General features: G+C 43.9%; 1 protein-coding gene across 1 annotated transcript in view; it reads right to left on the bottom strand.

Annotated features, from left to right (window-relative positions):
• The window catches only part of ALOX5 (arachidonate 5-lipoxygenase), a gene marked incomplete at its 5' end in the record, with an annotated part of 36,091 nt that extends 18,535 nt beyond the window's left edge, over positions 1-17,556 (bottom strand). The window contains 5 exons of the mRNA XM_009641887.2: positions 1,368-1,474; positions 7,152-7,274; positions 8,794-8,875; positions 10,691-10,889; positions 17,437-17,556. Of these exons, the coding sequence (XP_009640182.1) occupies positions 1,368-1,474; positions 7,152-7,274; positions 8,794-8,875; positions 10,691-10,889; positions 17,437-17,556 (631 nt within the window). The remainder of the gene's footprint in view (positions 1-1,367; positions 1,475-7,151; positions 7,275-8,793; positions 8,876-10,690; positions 10,890-17,436) is intronic.
• Positions 17,557-17,558: the final 2 nt, after the last annotated feature.

Genomic DNA, 17,558 nt, shown 5'->3' on the forward strand with positions numbered 1-17,558 from the left:
ATAAAGTAAAATAGTGTAACCACGGGTGATAGAAGAAGGTTGGGTCTGGCTCATAAATCAAAGGCTTCCCCGCCTCTCCCAGAAATGACACCATGAACTTCAAAACCCCTGTCTGTCTGCAATTCTTTTGATTGGGTTTTCAAGTAACTGCTGAGATTTCCATATTGAAAAGGGTTAAAGAAAAGAAGTATTTTGTCTTTGATATGTTAATGCTCTATCGAGTGAGTTTTTAACAGTATGAAAGATACTGCAGAAACTGAATGGCCCTGAATGCAAAGTGAAACTCACACTCTTAGAGAGGATTTTTGCCTTCTAGTAAGAAGCACAGTACAGCAGGACATTTAATGCAGTGTGCACAACTAACTCTGACACATTTTTTGAAAAGAGATGACATTTTGGATAAATGCCAGAAGCCTTTTCAGGCCTAGCTCGCACTAATTTCCAATAAGAACCACAGTTCCTTTGGTTGTGGTCTGAGAGCCCACCCTGGCTGCTGTTACAGCAGCCCAGTTATGGCTCACAGATCATTCCCAGCTCTTTGCAATCCATCCCCAGATCTTTTGGCCTAACAGCACGGGCTTTCGTGCCTGAAACAAGTTCTGTCAAAATGACCCCTGTTGGGAAAAAATTTACCACCAAAAAGCATTTGAGCAGCCCCATGTCATTGACACAAATGGCCCTTGAGAACTGACTGAGGGGAACTACAGGTGAGGTTATGACGGCAGAACTGGGACAGTGGAACCCTCCCCCTGTTAGGACAGGGTCAAGAAGCCAGGACTGTTAGCAGCAGTGCAACCAGGACTGAGCACATGGAGGGGATGTTAGGCAACAGCCTTTGATCTGGTCTGCAAAAGAGGCATCACCCTCATACTTACCTTTAGCAGAGAACGTTTCCACCTGTGCCTCTCTGGAGACTTTCCATATATTTAGATGGCTGAAGTGGGACATACATGATCAAACTTTCAAAAATGCCTTAACAGCCAATATTCTCTGAAAAACACTCCCACTAAGCTATCTCCAGGTTCAGATGCGAAATATGAAAATTTGTCCTATGGGAATTGCACATATCTGAAAATACATTTCTAAAAGCCAAAGGGGACTCTGATGCACAACTGGCCTGACCTCCAGGATGGCTCAGAACAGAGGTCACTGAGCAACCCAGTAATTCTTGTTTCTGTGAGATTGTAACTTCGCTTTTTGGTCCTGCGGGCTGGGCCGCTGGTGTGATCAGCAGTCTGAGATTACAGCTTATTTATGAAAAACCACGGGAGAGCAGAAGTGCAGGTCAGACACTTCCATCCTAATCAGGTATGTACAAGACAAATAATCAGTCATTCTATGATACAAACATGAGCTGATAAACCCACCAGAGATTGTGTTGCTGATTCTGACAAAGATCCTTTCAAAATCTGCAAAATCACTCCAGGAGGACTGGAACATGTGCATGAAACGGTTGACATAAAGATTCTCCATCCTAAAAATAAGACAAAACAAAACATCTCTGAAAAAAACCCCTCCAGCTTCCTCAATACCCTTCCCCGATCTTTTCCATCCTTTTATATACCTACACACAATAAATTTTTCAGTGGCAGAATGCGAGATTGGTCACCCTACAGAATTAAATTTGCTGGCTGTACCTTTACACAGAAGCCTGAAAAGTGTCTCAAGGGCCCAGTCCCTGCTATTGCATTCACTGAGCTCCATTCTAGTGTTGTTCTCAGCAGCCTACAATGGCAGTGCTTTAAGACCTATGTCATATAAAAACTATAGTCAGAAAAACCAGTGCTTCCCACATCGTCAGTAGTTAGCATCAGCTGAGAGTGCTAAGGTCATTATTAGCACCAGTTCAGAAAGGGGGATGGTGACCCAAATTGATTGAATGATTTGCACAAAGTCAGAACAAACACAACCCAGGATCAGATCAGCCAGTATTCCCTCAACAGAGAACAGCTCCCCCAGGTATCTGCATGACCAAGGCCAGATTGGATCCCTACAGCGTGAGGTCTGAGTTCTTGAGAGCTTTCTATTTACCTGAGCTGCTGGTTAAACTTGATGCTTATCTCTAACCTCAGGAACCAAGTCACTTGGTTGCAGACATCACATGAATATGGAGGGCTGGGAGCCAGAAATGTCTGACAAAGTGCTAATTTGGCAAGGTATTCTATCTACAATACAATCAAGCAAGTTGACCTCATGTGAGATGACAAGTCCTAAACTGTTACATAAATGCTAAACTGTTGTTATTAAACAGAAATAATTTATTCTGAGTAAAAAGCAAATAATGAATCTGAAAAAGAAAGTTGCCTTTCCACTAACACTTCAAATGTGCCAACAAAAGTACACATACTGCACAAAGATAAGCAGGGCGGATAACCGAGTAAAGAAAGGTCCCAGTATTGCAGGAAATCCTCCCAAACAGAATCTGAGGGAGGAAGAATCCCAGAAGGGTGGATTTATAACCAGGAATCTTAGACTGAGGCACCTTAGAAAGAACTGGATTAGAAGTGGCTGAAGAGGACCAAAAGCCTGGAAAACCAGTAAGTGGTAATATGGAGGAGGGCTCTAGACCAGCATGACCATAACCCAGACAAAGGAGCTGCTTCTGCACAGAGCTTGGACAGGATCCATGTAGAATGGACTGTTTCTGCTGCTATAGATGGCAGTCAAGGTTAAGAGGTACCTGGAGGCATGTTAGGAAGTAAAACTCTGGCAGCTGTCTAGCCTGGAACAGGAGATGACCACTCCAGAGGTCTTTTTGCACCTGACAGGGACACAGAATAATCGTACAAGGATCAAAGGGAGCGTAACTACTGGGCAGGACTTTCTGGATAGATACTAGGTGTCTGAACCACAGATGAACCTCAAGAGGAAGAATGACCATGACCAGAAGTTTAAATGATTTTCAACAACATAACTCAGTAGCTTGAGAGGAGTTACTTGAGTCTGTCTCATTTGAGAGTTTCCACTAAAGGTCCTGTAGAGCCCTCCTTCAGAACTGCTCTGAGATGAGGAAACACTAGACACATGAACCAGTACGTTCTGCTCCTCTCCTGCCCAGGGTGCTCTTTCTACCTGGGGCTATTAGCCTGGTCAAACCAAGCAGTAGGCACAGCACCTGGGATTTAGTCATAGACCTGCTGTGGTTTGACCCACTGAATGCCAGGCATATGTTCATTCTCAGATGTTTCAAAGATTACTTCCTAAAGGAAGCAGTCTTTCACGTTTCCTGTCTTGGAACAAAATTCCAAAGGAAATAAAAACCTGTTTTCCCCAAGAAATCAAGTATTTATCAGATGTCTCTGGCACATACTAGAAACCAGAGTGAGGTAAAAATGGCAAAGAGTTGCTTGTAGAACTTAATCTGCCCAAATGTAACACTGGTCCAAAATAGCTACGCAAGCCTGAGTTTCTGGCACAGAATCCACGATGAGGGTTTCCATTTGCTAGATAGCGTAGATCACATCAGCACTGGAAACCTTCAGGATTATCCCCACCTACACACAATTAATCCTGTAAACTTAAAGAATTATCCACTGCCAGTAACATCTAAAGATCCAACCTTGCAACAGCAGAAGGAATCTCCAAGACATTATCTCCCTCTTTCTAAGTTCAGTTTTGCATGTCCCGAGCAAAGGGGCTTTCCCCTCCCCTCTTCCACTACTCCCTAAGTCTCATCACAGAATCACAGAATGGCAGGGGTTGGAAAGGACCTCCAGGAATCATCCAGTCCAACCCCCCTGCTAAAGCAGGCTCACCCAGAGCAGGTTGCACAGGACATCGTCCAGGAGGGTTTTGAATATCTCCAGAGAAGGAGACTCCACAGCCCCCTGGGCAGCCTGTTCCAGTGCTCTGTGACCCTCGAAGAATTTCTTCCTCATGTTCGGCTGAAACCTCTTATGTTTCAGTTTGTGCCCAAATAATAGAACTCTCTCATATAACTCTCTCAGCTCTCACATTTTTCCTTAAATGTGATCCCTCTCCACTACTACACCTTGCAACTCTACACCTGCCCTTGGATTTCCAAACACACCTCCCTGTCTTCCTTCCTACTGCACTCAAACTGAAGGAAGACCCCATGCCTTCCCCCATGTATCTCCACTCCATTCATGCAGATAGTTGTCCCAAGCTCCCAAAGCACAACAGGGTACCTAGAGAAGGGCTATCAACCCCTTCTCCAAAGCTTTTCACAGTTCACCCAACCAAAAACATAGGTCTAGATTTTCAGCCAAATGTGCCAAGCAAGAAGCATTGCTGTTCCTTGGAAAAATCTCTTTTGCATCATACCAGTTCTCCAGAATGGCTGGCTGGCTGCAGTAAAGTTTCAGGTTCCTAATTCATGGGGAGGTGCTCTTACAGCCAATGACAAAAATAGATGTCCCTGCACTCTCTTGAATCATTTGCCAGTTTCACTTGGCTGTGACTCAGGATCTTTGACGATACGTTACAGACTGGCAGGACGGGACCGCTAGGAGGGCAATGCAGCCTCCAAATTGGTTATGCCTACTAATGGCAAACCAGTCACTTCTGGCTTTTGGATGCTGTTGTTCCTGCATCACTCATATCTCCTAAATAAGATGGGAAACAGCTGTTTTGCACTGGCTAATGCCATGCCAGAAGCAACAGCTCTTGGAAAACACAGGCTTTTTAAAATTTGGGAGTACCATGCCATTGCTAGGGTAACAAGAGAAAATCCCAATGAACTTGCATGGGGTTTGTATATTTTCACACCTCTCCTCTTCCCTTAAAGGAGTTATTCCTTGCCTTTTCTGAGCTAGATGGTTTCCTGAAGCTGGGCCAGGGGAGCTGCACAGTGTTTATTTTATTACCTTGCTTGGAACCTCTTCTTGGGTTTGCCACAGGTTTATTCACAACAGCACAACACAACTGCTATGATGGGGTTTTCCCTTTTTCAGGATGGCCTCACCCCTAGCTCTGTTTCATGGTGAACAGGTTGTGCTGTTGTCCCACCTGACTGAATCTCAGAACACTCCACAGATATGCATGGTGTCTCCTCCCAGCACTTTCTGGGAGATAAAGAAAGTGAAATTATCAAATTTTATAATTCAATAAATTCAGATTGATAATTTAACTTATCAGTTTGCACACAGAGGGAAGATAAACTAAGAATTAGAGACCAGCTGTGGTAATCTGGCCTGCATTGTATTAAAGTCCTGACTACAGATTAAGAATAATCTCTTCTGGCCTTATAAAAAATTTTACTTGCTTTTTAAACAACACTATGTAAACTTCCAGAGTTTTCTTGCCTTATTTTTCTTGCCTTTTTTTCTGACTTTATTTTCCTAAAGAACTATTTCTGATAGCCATTATCAAGTTCATTATCTGCTGACTAAAAGGGCCCTGCAGGGCTGGGTTCTAATACCTGTTTCTGGAAGAGGAACATCAGAGTCTAGCGTTTCCCAAGGACCTATGGTCAAGGCCCCAGACTCTTTAAAACTTCTTAAAGCTTTAAAAATCCATGGAATACTAAAGGGCTGCTTGAGGAATAAGGTATTTCTTGAAGTGAGAAGGGACCTCAACTTCTGGCTCATATAAAGACGAGAGATTTGGTTTTTTGGAAGTCTAGACATAGATATGGAGTTGAGGCAATACATGTGCCATTGGGTAAGCTTGGGGGGCAGGAGGCATCTGTCTGTCTTTTGTACCATTGATCTAACTCCTTGTGTGGCCCCACAGCCACCTCTCTGGTCTAACAGCCAGTATTGCACTAAAAAGCTCCAAAAGCATGCACTCTATGTTCCACCATTCTCATTGATGGCCATCCTAGTTTGCATGAGATAGAAAGCTAGAGACCCATGATCTTCAAAGATATTTGGCTGCCTTATTCCAATTAGCTCTGAAAGATCTAGATTCACCTGGCCATATGTGCTGCAGAAATACACCCATCACCCTGTTCACACCTGCTGGAGATTTATTCTGCTAAAAAAAAAAAAAAAGAAAAAAGATTTTCTGATGTTACAAAGCCTCATTCCATCGTGAAAAACAGATCCTAGTGTGGGGGAGAGAGGAGGAAGGCAGAAATCTACAGCAGAGCCAATACAGCCAGAAAAAAACCTGTGGTCTTTGAAGCTTCCAATTTTCCAAATTAGAAAACAAGGAAGTAGATTCTCGCCGAACAAGTAATGGGATTCGACTCTGTGTTGGTAGGGAAATTGAGCTGCATAAATGTAACACCAAGAATGCTCTGCGTGTAGGGTTTCAGTCACCATCAGTTCCCCAGATAGACTCGGATGAGCAAGTATTCACTGTTATTAGAAGCTGCAAGTTTCTCAGTATGGTTATTAACCTCCCTAGTTCCCACCAACCTATGCTTGATGGCATAATCTCCATCTGATCACCCAAATAACAGGAGGAACACCTTTCCAAAACATGAAGAGCCAGCACATCAACAGAATCACAGATGTAGAAATTGTGGGTGATCTTGGACCAGTCTTGTCTCATCTCAGACTATCCCACCATCTGATAGTATGGTGGGATGTCTGAGATGAGATAGTGTGATGTGACCTGGGCATGTGAGACAGCTCAGAAGCCTCCTTAACCCTGTACTATTTTGAAGAGCTCTGCAGGACTGGTTATTCAAGCTCATCCAACGGCCAGGACTCTGTTTTTTTTCAGCAACGTGACACGTGCAAGTGGGTTGGCAGCGACTCTGTTGCCCCAAGCAGATAACACTCAGATGTGGTTAACTGATGAACCACTCAGAACAGCTTTTCTTCAGCAGGGTCTCAAGGGTGCATCGATACCATCTTCTTTTGGTATGTGACTGAAAGGTTTAATGATCGCAGAGTCAGGGTGGAGAGGTATCTCTAGGGGGCGATCCTGAGAACTAAGTCAAAAGCCTAAGGTAGCACATGCCATAGTCCTTCTTCCTATGCTTTTCACCAGTGCCTCCTCCATCTGCCTGCAGCCAAAACACCGTCTAATGAGAATGCAGAGGCTCAGTCAGTTCCCAGCATGAAAAGATCAAAACATTGATATTTAAAAAATAAAAAAATCCCCTCAATTCTTTCTTTGATTCAGCCGGGAGAAAATAATCCAATTTTGACATTTCAATGAAACCTAAAAGGCGATTGGATCCTTACCCTGCTGCAAAAGAGATTTTGCAGAACTCCTACAGTTCCACAAACACTTACGCTTTAGAGTAGTTCAGAATGAAGTCAATTCCTTTCTCATTGTCAAACTGGATGTCCCGAGGCAGATCACTGTGAGAATGGGCATCGATGCTCAGGGGAAAGCCTGGATGCCACTCCTTCCAGCTGAGAAAACAAGAGAAGCTGGATTAACCTTATAACCTTATCAGCACAAGAGCTGCATCATCCCTTTGCCTACGCTGCTTCTGTGACTCAACTCTGTAAAGTAAATTTGCGGCAGACTCATTTGGGCCAAAAATAGTGACTTACACCACATTAATACCTACCAGTACCCCACAGAATCCTGAAGCACAATAGAAGGCAGCTACTCAGCCATCTACCTTTACAAAACTTGAAGTAACTTAGTATCTGTGATATTTCCAAACGCTTGCCACATTTGGTTGAAATTTGCAGTAGCTGCAAATGGATTGGAAAGGGAGGGGACAGAGAGGTGGACAGCTGCCCTACTCACACTCATTCTTGGGGCTACATTTTTGCAGAACTCAGATACAGCAGCTAAAAGTACTCAGACATGTATTTAGGTTCCTCCAAAAGGCAGCTCTCAGGGATGCAGATGGTCTTGATTCAGCTCCTCAGAAGAGCCTTACCTCCTAATGGTCATGGCACACATTCTCTGCCATGTATGTTCTTGCATCGTGCCCCATTTTTACTTCAAAACAAAAGAAGGCAGTTTGTAAAGAATAGTGTTTCAATCCTATTTCTAATTTGCCTGCCACACACAGACTGCACTGTGTGTTATCAGTTATGCATCTGAATTGTAAATAGCTGTTTCCCTGGAATTACAAATGGGTTTGCCTTCCTTTTTGCATACGTAAATAAGATTGTGCCACACCTCTTTTTGAACCTCTGCTCTATTTCCCATAATTTGTAAGCAAGATCCTTTCTTAGCCAAACCATATCAACAACACATACACCAAGCCTCAATCTATCAATTTGGAATGGGCCCTCTGTCCTTCTGATCCCTACTCTCATGATAAGGTGCAAGAAACTTTTGTTATTTCAAGTGAGTATGTCTCTAGGAAACGGAAATGTCTGCCTTCTGGAGTTACCCATTGATAACAGAGCATTTTTCTGTTGTGACCTTGGTTAGGAAGAAATGTCTATGGCAGTATGAAGGTGGGTATCCCAGCTGTGTTCTGATAGCGCATTCCATTCCACTCAAACAGGGCCAGGTCACCCACTGCACCCTGGTGCAGGAAACAACAAAAACTAGCTTGCAGCAGCAGCCAAAAAGCTCCGGTAAGAGCTGACATGTTCAGATCATGTTCCAGAACTGGAGTACTACTTGTGAAAGGCAGATGAAATCTGCCTTCAAATCTTCCCTGAAAGCACAGGTGTGTGCCAGAGGGCCCATGCAGAGACTATCACTGAATTCCCACTTCAGCCTTCCAGATAGGCTTATCTGGGATTCAACTATCTCGTAATGCCACCTGCACCAGGATGATCGTCACTTACAGTGAATTCTGTCCATGTGAAAAACAAATATGGCCAACACGGTAACTTACTTTTTCTCTTATCCAGCAGTCCAGTAATTAGAGCAATATAATAATCTGAACATACTCTGCCAAATTCTGACCGGATGAGAACAGGCCCTGGACCTTCTGAGGAGCTACAGGAATCTCACCGGTATGTTTTTTGACGGGTCTCGAGCTCTTTGCGTCTGTGCTGCTTGAGAATCTGGGTCTTGTCATCCCGGGGGAGCTTTGCTGTAAAACAGGAAAGAGACAGGGTTATAAGCTTCCTCTACCTATCACTGCCCAGGTCTTGAGGAAGAGAGTGAAGTTTCCAAAGCTTCAAACTTCTGATCTATACCTTTACAAAGTTTCTGTGGGAAATGCTCCCACGACCCAATTTAGTACCTTGAGTAGAAACACAGGTCCCTAGAGAATCTGTGGAAGGAGGTAAGTTCCTAACTTGTTGCCTCCAAGGGGCAATTAGCTCAAGTGAGGAACTTCTGCCTCAACTGTATATAAACCCTGGATTCCTAGTGTAGGCACTTGCTGTACCTGTCTAGTGTTAAATGGTCTGAATAGGGTCATGGGAATTAATTTTGCATTTCAGTATCTAAAGAAATTTTCATCAATAAGAGAAATCACATCATTCCAGTGAATCTCCTCTGCTAAAAGACATCTTCAGGAAATATCTCCTATCCCCTCTCCTTGAGCTGTACTCTCCCCTGTCAGCTTGGGGCAATATCTTATCATGAGAATGGAAAGAAAAAACAGTGAGGCTTCATTTCCAGACAGCTTGCTCTCCTGACCATGTATATTCACTATACCATGAAATAGCACTAAGACTTCCTTAGTGATCAGAGAAAGGGCAAGATACGTGACTGACTTTACATAAACAAATGGGAAGGCAAATAAAGCCAGCAGGAGTTTCATGGAAATAGCTGTTGGGGGTTTGGAGTTGGAAATATCAGAGGCAATGCAACAGATAAATGTATGGCTAACGGTTTCCAGCAGGCTGTGTTCAAGTTACCGATAGGGTTTCACTTACTTTTGCCCTTTACCTCATCATGCACTGAAAGCCATGCAAAGCTGCTTTCCATGGATATGCTACGGTCCTTATAAATCAAATTATGAAAAATGGAAAGTCCCTCTGGAGACCAAAAGTAAACCGACACATAGTTGTGACTATAGGACAAAAGGCTTCAAATAAAAATTTCCTTGACAAGGAGTAGCCAAAAACTTAATGGGAAGATAAACATTTACTTCCTGCCACCTCATATATTGTTTCATCTGTTTTCAGGCACTCATCCTGTAGACCACTATAGCAGCCAACCTACCCTAGGAAGCACAGAGGGGAACAAGCAAACATCAGGGACAAACGTCTGCCCTGACCCTGATCAGAGCAAGCAGGTAGACAGAGACAGTCAAACCCCAAGTTTCAGGTCCAACAGGCCACTCTGAACGAGCACAGAAGTGCTGTAACATTTTTCTCAGTTGGTCACCACTGCTTGCAGCAGTCATACCCATCTTACCTTGCCTTCTCCCAGACTTGACAGCATGCAAAGAGAAGGGGTGAAAAGCAAAGCTGCTGTTTCAGGTCAGATCTGGCACCTGCTGAGCAGCCTAACTTTGGGATTTTATTTCACTCTCAAGAAAACAAGGCAATTTACAGGCAATTAATCTTGGGCCACTTAGGGGCTTAGTATGAAACAAAGACAGGACACTAATTCGAATTAGATCAAAAGGGCTTCCAGCAATGGAGATGTGGAGCAGACAAGAATTAGGCATTAGGGTCAGCCTTTGAATTCAAGACCAGTGTAACAAGCCAGCATAAGGACTCTTCCTTGCATGTGCTTCCCAAAACATGCAATTCAGCTGCCAGTGCCCAGCCCAACAAAGTGCTCAGAAAGCAATCCTAGTCAGCAGGGACAGCCCGTGCCCTAGGATGCAGAAGGGGATGCAGTGGGTCTCTACGTGAGAGAGAAGACTGGGAGGTACAGGGGGAGAGGGGAAGGAGAGGTGGAAGAATTCTGGATGTTCTGCAAAAATAAGGTTTCTTATGGCTCTCACCTCTTCCATCTCGAAGGACAATCTCTTTTTCATCGGTAATCCAACGGTAACATGGGAACTCCAGATAGTCACCCACTGGCGTTTTTACAGTGACATACTTAAGGTACCAGTCATCCTGGTACCAATATTTTCGTTTCTCAATTTTTATTAGCTGAATTTCTCCAAGGTCCTCTTCCACCGTCACATCATAGGAGTCAACCTACAGAGCAGAATACAGTCAATGATCCACCGCACGTGCAGGAAGCACAAGCGTACCTGGCCGTTCCTGATATGGCATGGGTACCACAGAACTTTCCAGCTTCTGGTGGGTGAGAAAAGGAAGACCTGTTATTGGACTGCAATGCAACAGAAAGATGAATAAAAGAACAAACAAAAACATGCAAAACACTCCAGAAATTAAGAAACACTTTTGTATGCAACCTAAAAATGATATTATTCCTTGAAATGTTTGCAAGCCTGAGAAAAAAAGTGCAGACCATGAAACCATTTGCTGCTCTCCTAGCAATAGCTGAAAGAGGTATTTGCTAGGGCACAACTATTCACACAACTGGAGTGGAAAGATGATCATGAGATTAACACATGGAATCTAAAGTCCTGTCACACGTGCTTCAGACTAAGGACAGTATCCAGATCACCTAAGTCCCCTTTGTCTTGTGCTTCCCATGGCTGGTCTTCAGTTCTCCATTTTTAAAATTAGGACAATGCTATGTTTTATGCTTGTACAGCTCAGATATAGAGAACGATACCTTTTATGTTTGTATGGCTCAGATGTACACAGGAATTTAAGCAGCTAACTGAAAATGAGGTTCACATGAACCCCGTCTAGCTCTGGAGGCACTTCTTCCTTTGACAGAAAACAAGCCAGCACGTAGGAATGTGCTTTAACTCTTGCCTCAGTTTGGAGTTAACTCAAAGTCCTGACTCCTGCCACGTGGAGGGACCTTAGCCTAGACTTCTTGCACAGCAGCTAGTCTGTTTAGTCCTGTCCCATGCTAAGGGTCTGGTCACAGGGTCTTCGCACTGAGCTGGTATGGAAGGTTAGGACCACCCATACCTGCTCCTTCAGGAGTGCCCTCATCAGTGGCCTACAGAAAGTGTAAGAAAGGAGGAAAAAAGAAGTCGTTTTTAAATGCCTCCAGACGACATTTATTATTTCAACTGTTACAAAGGAAAGATTCATAGCAACTTGCACCCATGTGACTGGAAGAACACACATAAGAAGGATCCCTTAGCACCCCTTACTCTACCATTTGAACCCAAGTTTCCCACATTATTGGTGCAAAGTACCCTTTTCTATGAGGCATCCATAAATTACCAGTTGTGATGATCATTTGGGGATGAAGAGATCTATCTGTCCACCAAATCCTGGGATGACAGACCTCAGTTCTCTCAAGCCATTACATAAAAATACCGGCTTTCTTAAAGTTTGTCATATCTGACTCATAGAAGCCAGAGAAAAATAAAAAACCCTTTAGGCTTTGAAGTCCATCCTGCAGAAAATGAAACATTGTCCTTGACTGCCTTTCCCCAAAGATGTTCTTCAATCACCTTTGAAACTGTCAGGCCATGATTGCTACACTGCAACTCATATGAGGCTTATGTTTCATACTAACAGGGATATTGGAATTTCTTCTAATATGCAGCCTAATTTAATTTTAGGCTCAAATATTTAAAATGGGTAAGGACGGTGCTTATTTTGATTTGCTGAGACTTAACAGACTAATCTTAATCTGAGCTCTATTCTCCCCATGCCTATTAAAGCAAAAGACATTGAACTGTTTCTTTTAAAAAGGAAGACCATCATGTCTCAAATAAAAATTTGCAGTGTTTCTGTCAACAGCACACCCATACACACCAGGTGGTAACAAAATGCTTCAGAAATAGCATGGTGGTCCTTGGCAAGCTTGGGATGACAGCGTCTGTCTGCTAGGATGTGAGCCGAGATATGAAAATCACAGAGCCAACATATTAAAATGATGCTTGTCACTTTTCCTTGCATCTCCATAGCAGAGAAGAAATAGTTCTTTCTGTAGAGCCAGTAGATATACTAAATTTAAACATTTTTGAAAGTTTATGTTGCTGACTCTTCAACCCCTCCACACCCCCACTGTCCCAGAATAGCTAAAGGGATAACGCGTAAAGGTAAACCCATTCCCTTGATGGTTCGTGATTTTGAACCAGATGTGGAGACTGAAAAACACTGAATGGCTTTTCTCAGAAATCACATTACCAGAGCCCTGAGCCGCAAGCGTGACAGCCAGCAACTGTAGGACGTGCCCCTGTGCTCCTGGCTAAGTGAATGGGGATTCGTCCCTCCCACAGTGCTGGTTTCAAACACTGCCCTGATCTTTGCCTGTCATCCCATGTCCAATATTCTTGGCTTCACTCTTGTCAATTGGCACAACAAATTCTGGATGATGGCTAGAAAATGTATATAACATGCTCAGATTGTATCACATTCTTCAAATCTTCTTTCCAGAAATAGGCAGCTCTTGAACCATTTCTATTTCATATCCATTTCTCTGCAGCTCCTGGTTTTCTCAATAAAACCAGTGTCAATAAGCTCTTTACCAGGCTCAGTTTTCGCACTGAGTCAGTACTTCTGCAATTTCGTATGTCTTTCCAGGACCAGCTGGCACTTTGCAGAAGAGTCCCTCGTCACAGGCTGTCATACCACGTACCTCAAACTCAGCCACTTCCTGCCTGTGCACCTCTTTGTGCAATTACAACACAAAATGAATTCTTTCAATTTTACCATGACCTTGCTGCATTTGGCAGTCAGGAGCTGGAAGTGGCCACCTTGCAGAGATGCAGTCGAAACGAATCCACAAACCTCTCTGAATTATTACCCATTTGTGCTCATCACTACAAAGGGAATTTAAACATGTAAAGGCTAAAGCAACAACCCACAGAAGCAAATCATAAACTGCATCTGGATCAGATTCGGCTACTTGGGATTTTTATGCTCCATCTTCTCACTTATTTCCAGTTCCAAAACTAGTCACATACAGAGGAAGAATAAGGTGGCCAAAGACACTGTCCAGATAGGGGAAATGTACAGCATTATTTTTAGCTCAAGTCCTCATGAAAACCCATTGCTGTCAAGTGATTAGCGTGGCACAGAAAGTCTGAAATTAGTCGTATTTTCTCATCAACTCCTTGTTGCTCAAGATACCTGACTATTCTTTTTAAAATTCATCTCCGTTAAAGTTTCAGCTAACAATTTCATTTTTTTAAAAAAAATCCTCATTTACAGATATATTTCTATAGTTCTTACAATGTCACACCTATATATATACACACATCTAAGATTTAAATTAAAATGCAATATGAATCAGATCCAAAGAGTTGATAGAAATGTCACATTGAGCCAATCTTTGGAAGAAACTCATTCCTCTGGTAACAAGCTCTTTGCTAATACTACAAGAGCCCTAAAATAGTTGCACAAGTCACTGTCGATGTAATGTGGAAAGGACATTTGATTAGCCTAAATGTTCCTGAAGGTTTTTAATCTTTTTACGACCATCACAGTTCCCATTTTAGCGGCACCTCTGAAAGTGAGGGCTCCCTCCCAATGTCTCGCCCAGCTTTCGCTGTCCCCGAGCCAGTGATGCCACGGGCTCACCCAAGATGACAGTATTGCTAATGCAGTGAAGCTGTGTCGGGTTACAAAGATGTTACGAGGTCCAGGTAAGAATTGTGAGTCGGTTGCTCAAGGTTTCTATGGCATTTGTTGTACGAGGTCTCCTGCTAAGCACATGGCACCCCTGGTGACCACACGGTGAGCCAGAGACGCTAGGAGTTTTTACACAGTTTGAGTTCAGAGTGAGAGAACAGAATTAATGAAGAGTATTGGGTGTCCAAACTCCTGTAGCATCCTCTGCAAGCAATTTTATCTCACACAAAACCTAAGCTCTTTCTTTTTGAGGAGAGACTCCTACTGACTAGCCTAATATTGCAAGAAGGATGTCACAGCCCCTCTTTCTGTAAGCACAAAGCTCTAAGTAGAAAGAACTGTATTTCCCTTCTGGAAATACTTGCGAGCGCGTTTCTTTCAACAAAAGCAAAAAGCAGATGAAGGGGTAACAGGAAGAAAACAGAGAACTGAGTGACACCATAACACTGGCTTTGAAATCACTCGGCACCAACAGGAACTTACTCAAAAGACACTGAGTAAAGAAAAGCAGCTTTGGCTTCCTACATCGCCTGTGTCCAGTGCTTGCTGTTAAGTCAGACAAGAACTACAGCTGAGCTACCGTTGTGCAAATCCCGCCAGGTTTTTCCACATCCCTTTCCCTCAATCAACATTCGGCATGCAAATCTCCTACTCAGAACTGGCCCAAGCCCTCATTCATCATATCTAGTAATATGCACAATTTGCACTAATTCAAATGAAGACATTACCAGGATAATGGAACTAATGAGCCTGGCCCAACATTTAGAAAAGAAACAGGGAAGTAGGCAAAGCCTGACAAGATAATACTGTAAGATTCTGGTCATCCACTGAAAAAGGTGGGGTTTTTTTCCAAGTGTGTTCACAATTGAATTGCTCTGCAGAAAAAGAAAATTATAGAGATGCTACTGAACAAAACACTAAAGGCAGAACTGCAAACCCATTTGCTACATTTTACAAACCAACTGACCTGAAAGTCTTTTGGCCTGCTTCAGTTTTATTTTTTGCTTCCCTATTGGTATTTTTCTTTTCTTTCCTTCTTTCTTTGCACAAGTAAGGCTGTATTAGTAAGACTCACAGTGTTTTGGGCACAAAGTTACCTGAACAGGTGCCTGGAAAAAGCACGCCTCAGTCCCCAAGAAAACATCCTCAACAGCAAAACCTAGCACATCGTAGTGCAAGAGTCCAACGAGCCAGATGCTTTATGGAACACGGAGTTATTCTCATTCTCCAAAATAAATACATGCTGAAAAAACTGACTGCATATTTGTAGTATCAAACATGTAACAATTAAAAGAAATAATTGATTTGGGTAGGAAAAAAAGTCCTCATCTGGATTTAGTCCTTTGCACTTGGAAACAAGTTTGGCAAGCGACAGCGCCTGCCTCAAAAAGCGTACTTAGCTAGCAATGCGTTTTATACAAAATGCTAGGACGCAGGTGAAGACTTTCAAATGCACCTAAAAGCTACTTTCCCGAGGAGGTGCAAGTACTCCTTTTAGGTGCACACATCCTCTACTGTAGTGCTACTGACATCCACAAGCCTTCACTGCTTCCTCACCCAGCGGGGTCCAATGCTCGCAGGTACCTCTGCTCGTGCTGGACCTGGTCCCACAGCAGTTCAAGACTTGCTGCTGAGCTTAATGCTCACATCATGGCTTTTTCTCTTTGCGACAGGATCCAGTCCAATGGGACGTGCAGAGTGCTACCAGGCTCTCCATCACAGCCATCTCTCAGGCAGAAAAACCCTATTTTGTAGCCCACGGATAAGAGCAAACTGCCTGGTTGCTGGAGACCCTGGTGCTTATCTCCTCAGCTGGGCAGGGCTCAGCCCTCCTGGGAGAGCACCCTAACCCTAAGTTTGCAGGACAGCCTGGGGTCTTCTTCACCCTCTCTTGCTAATGTTGTTAAGCTTGGCTTAAAATATGTGACTGTTCATCAGCCAAGAGAGAAAGAATGACTGGATGTCCATTTGGGAGATTCAGATAACAAGGTTCTAAGCTAATGAATGTTTAATGATGAAGGAAAGTAACTTCGACAGCAGCAGCTGGTAAGCCCCCACACCTGAATTTGCTAGAGCATCTCCTCAGAACAGCGGCTATAAATATCTGGGGACCATATCTACACACCATCAACGTTTACTCAGAATGCTGACTTCTGTTAACCATATCCAAGATGTCTAACGCAGAAGAGACTGGATACCTAACTTAGGCTGTGTACCCCATGATTAAAGAAACACACCTAAAGGCAAAGCAGCACCGTGACAGGGAAGTCTCACTTGTGTACGCAGCGGTAGGTCTCATTTCCAAAGTGACTTACGAGGACTTCGTTAAAACTTTCAAAGTTGCTTAACTCTCATCAGACCTTTTGGAAACTGAGAGTTAGGTTTCCAAATAAAATATGCATTTTGGGAGGGGGGAAAAAATTATCTGAGTCTATTATTTTCACAGTGGACAGTAAGCAGATAAATAAATGCCATTCTAAACCAGCGCCCAGAGTATAAGCGATTACAGAGGGATAGCCAGGATGCTATCATAAGACTACAGAGAGGACAGGGCACAATACATGGCAGAAATCAAGGTTAGAAAGAATAGCCGATAGCCCAGTCCCAACTTCATTCTCACACTGGCACGCTCATGCTGTTTTCCACCTGTCACTGAAGTTGCCCCACACATTTCCCTTGCCAGGCATCATAATTCCCATGGGAAACTCTTATCTCTTTACTTAATTCCTTGGAGATATCAGGGCTCTGACTACCAGTAAATACCGACCCTCAACATCACCCATCAACAGGGAGCACACCATTTTATTTTTTTTTTAGTATCTGTAAGGAAAATAGGAGGAAATCTGAAAGCCCGTTGTAAGCTGGACCCCAGGGCCCCATCTTTCCCCACGACGGACTGACCGCAGCCTGGGCTAAGCCCCGGGACGGGGATGCGGGCGATGGGCAGCCAGGGATGCCAGCAGGCACCTCGGCCCCGGTGTCCCTCTCCGGAGCACCCGCACGCGGGGACGAGAGTTTAAGAAAGCCGGGGCCGGGCAGCCGCGGTCGCCCCCCGCCCGGCCGGACTCACCGCGCCGCGCTCGAAGTCGTTGTAGAAGGGTTTGTCCAGGAGGTGCCTCTCGCTGCAGCCCGCCGTGCCCTCCAGGCTCAGGTACACGTAGTCGTCCGTGCCCGCGAACCACTGGCTGCCCG

Source organism: Egretta garzetta, unplaced genomic scaffold, assembly GCF_000687185.1.
Source record: "Egretta garzetta isolate BGI_Z169 unplaced genomic scaffold, ASM68718v1 scaffold56, whole genome shotgun sequence".
Classification (NCBI taxonomy): Eukaryota; Metazoa; Chordata; class Aves; order Pelecaniformes; family Ardeidae; genus Egretta; species Egretta garzetta.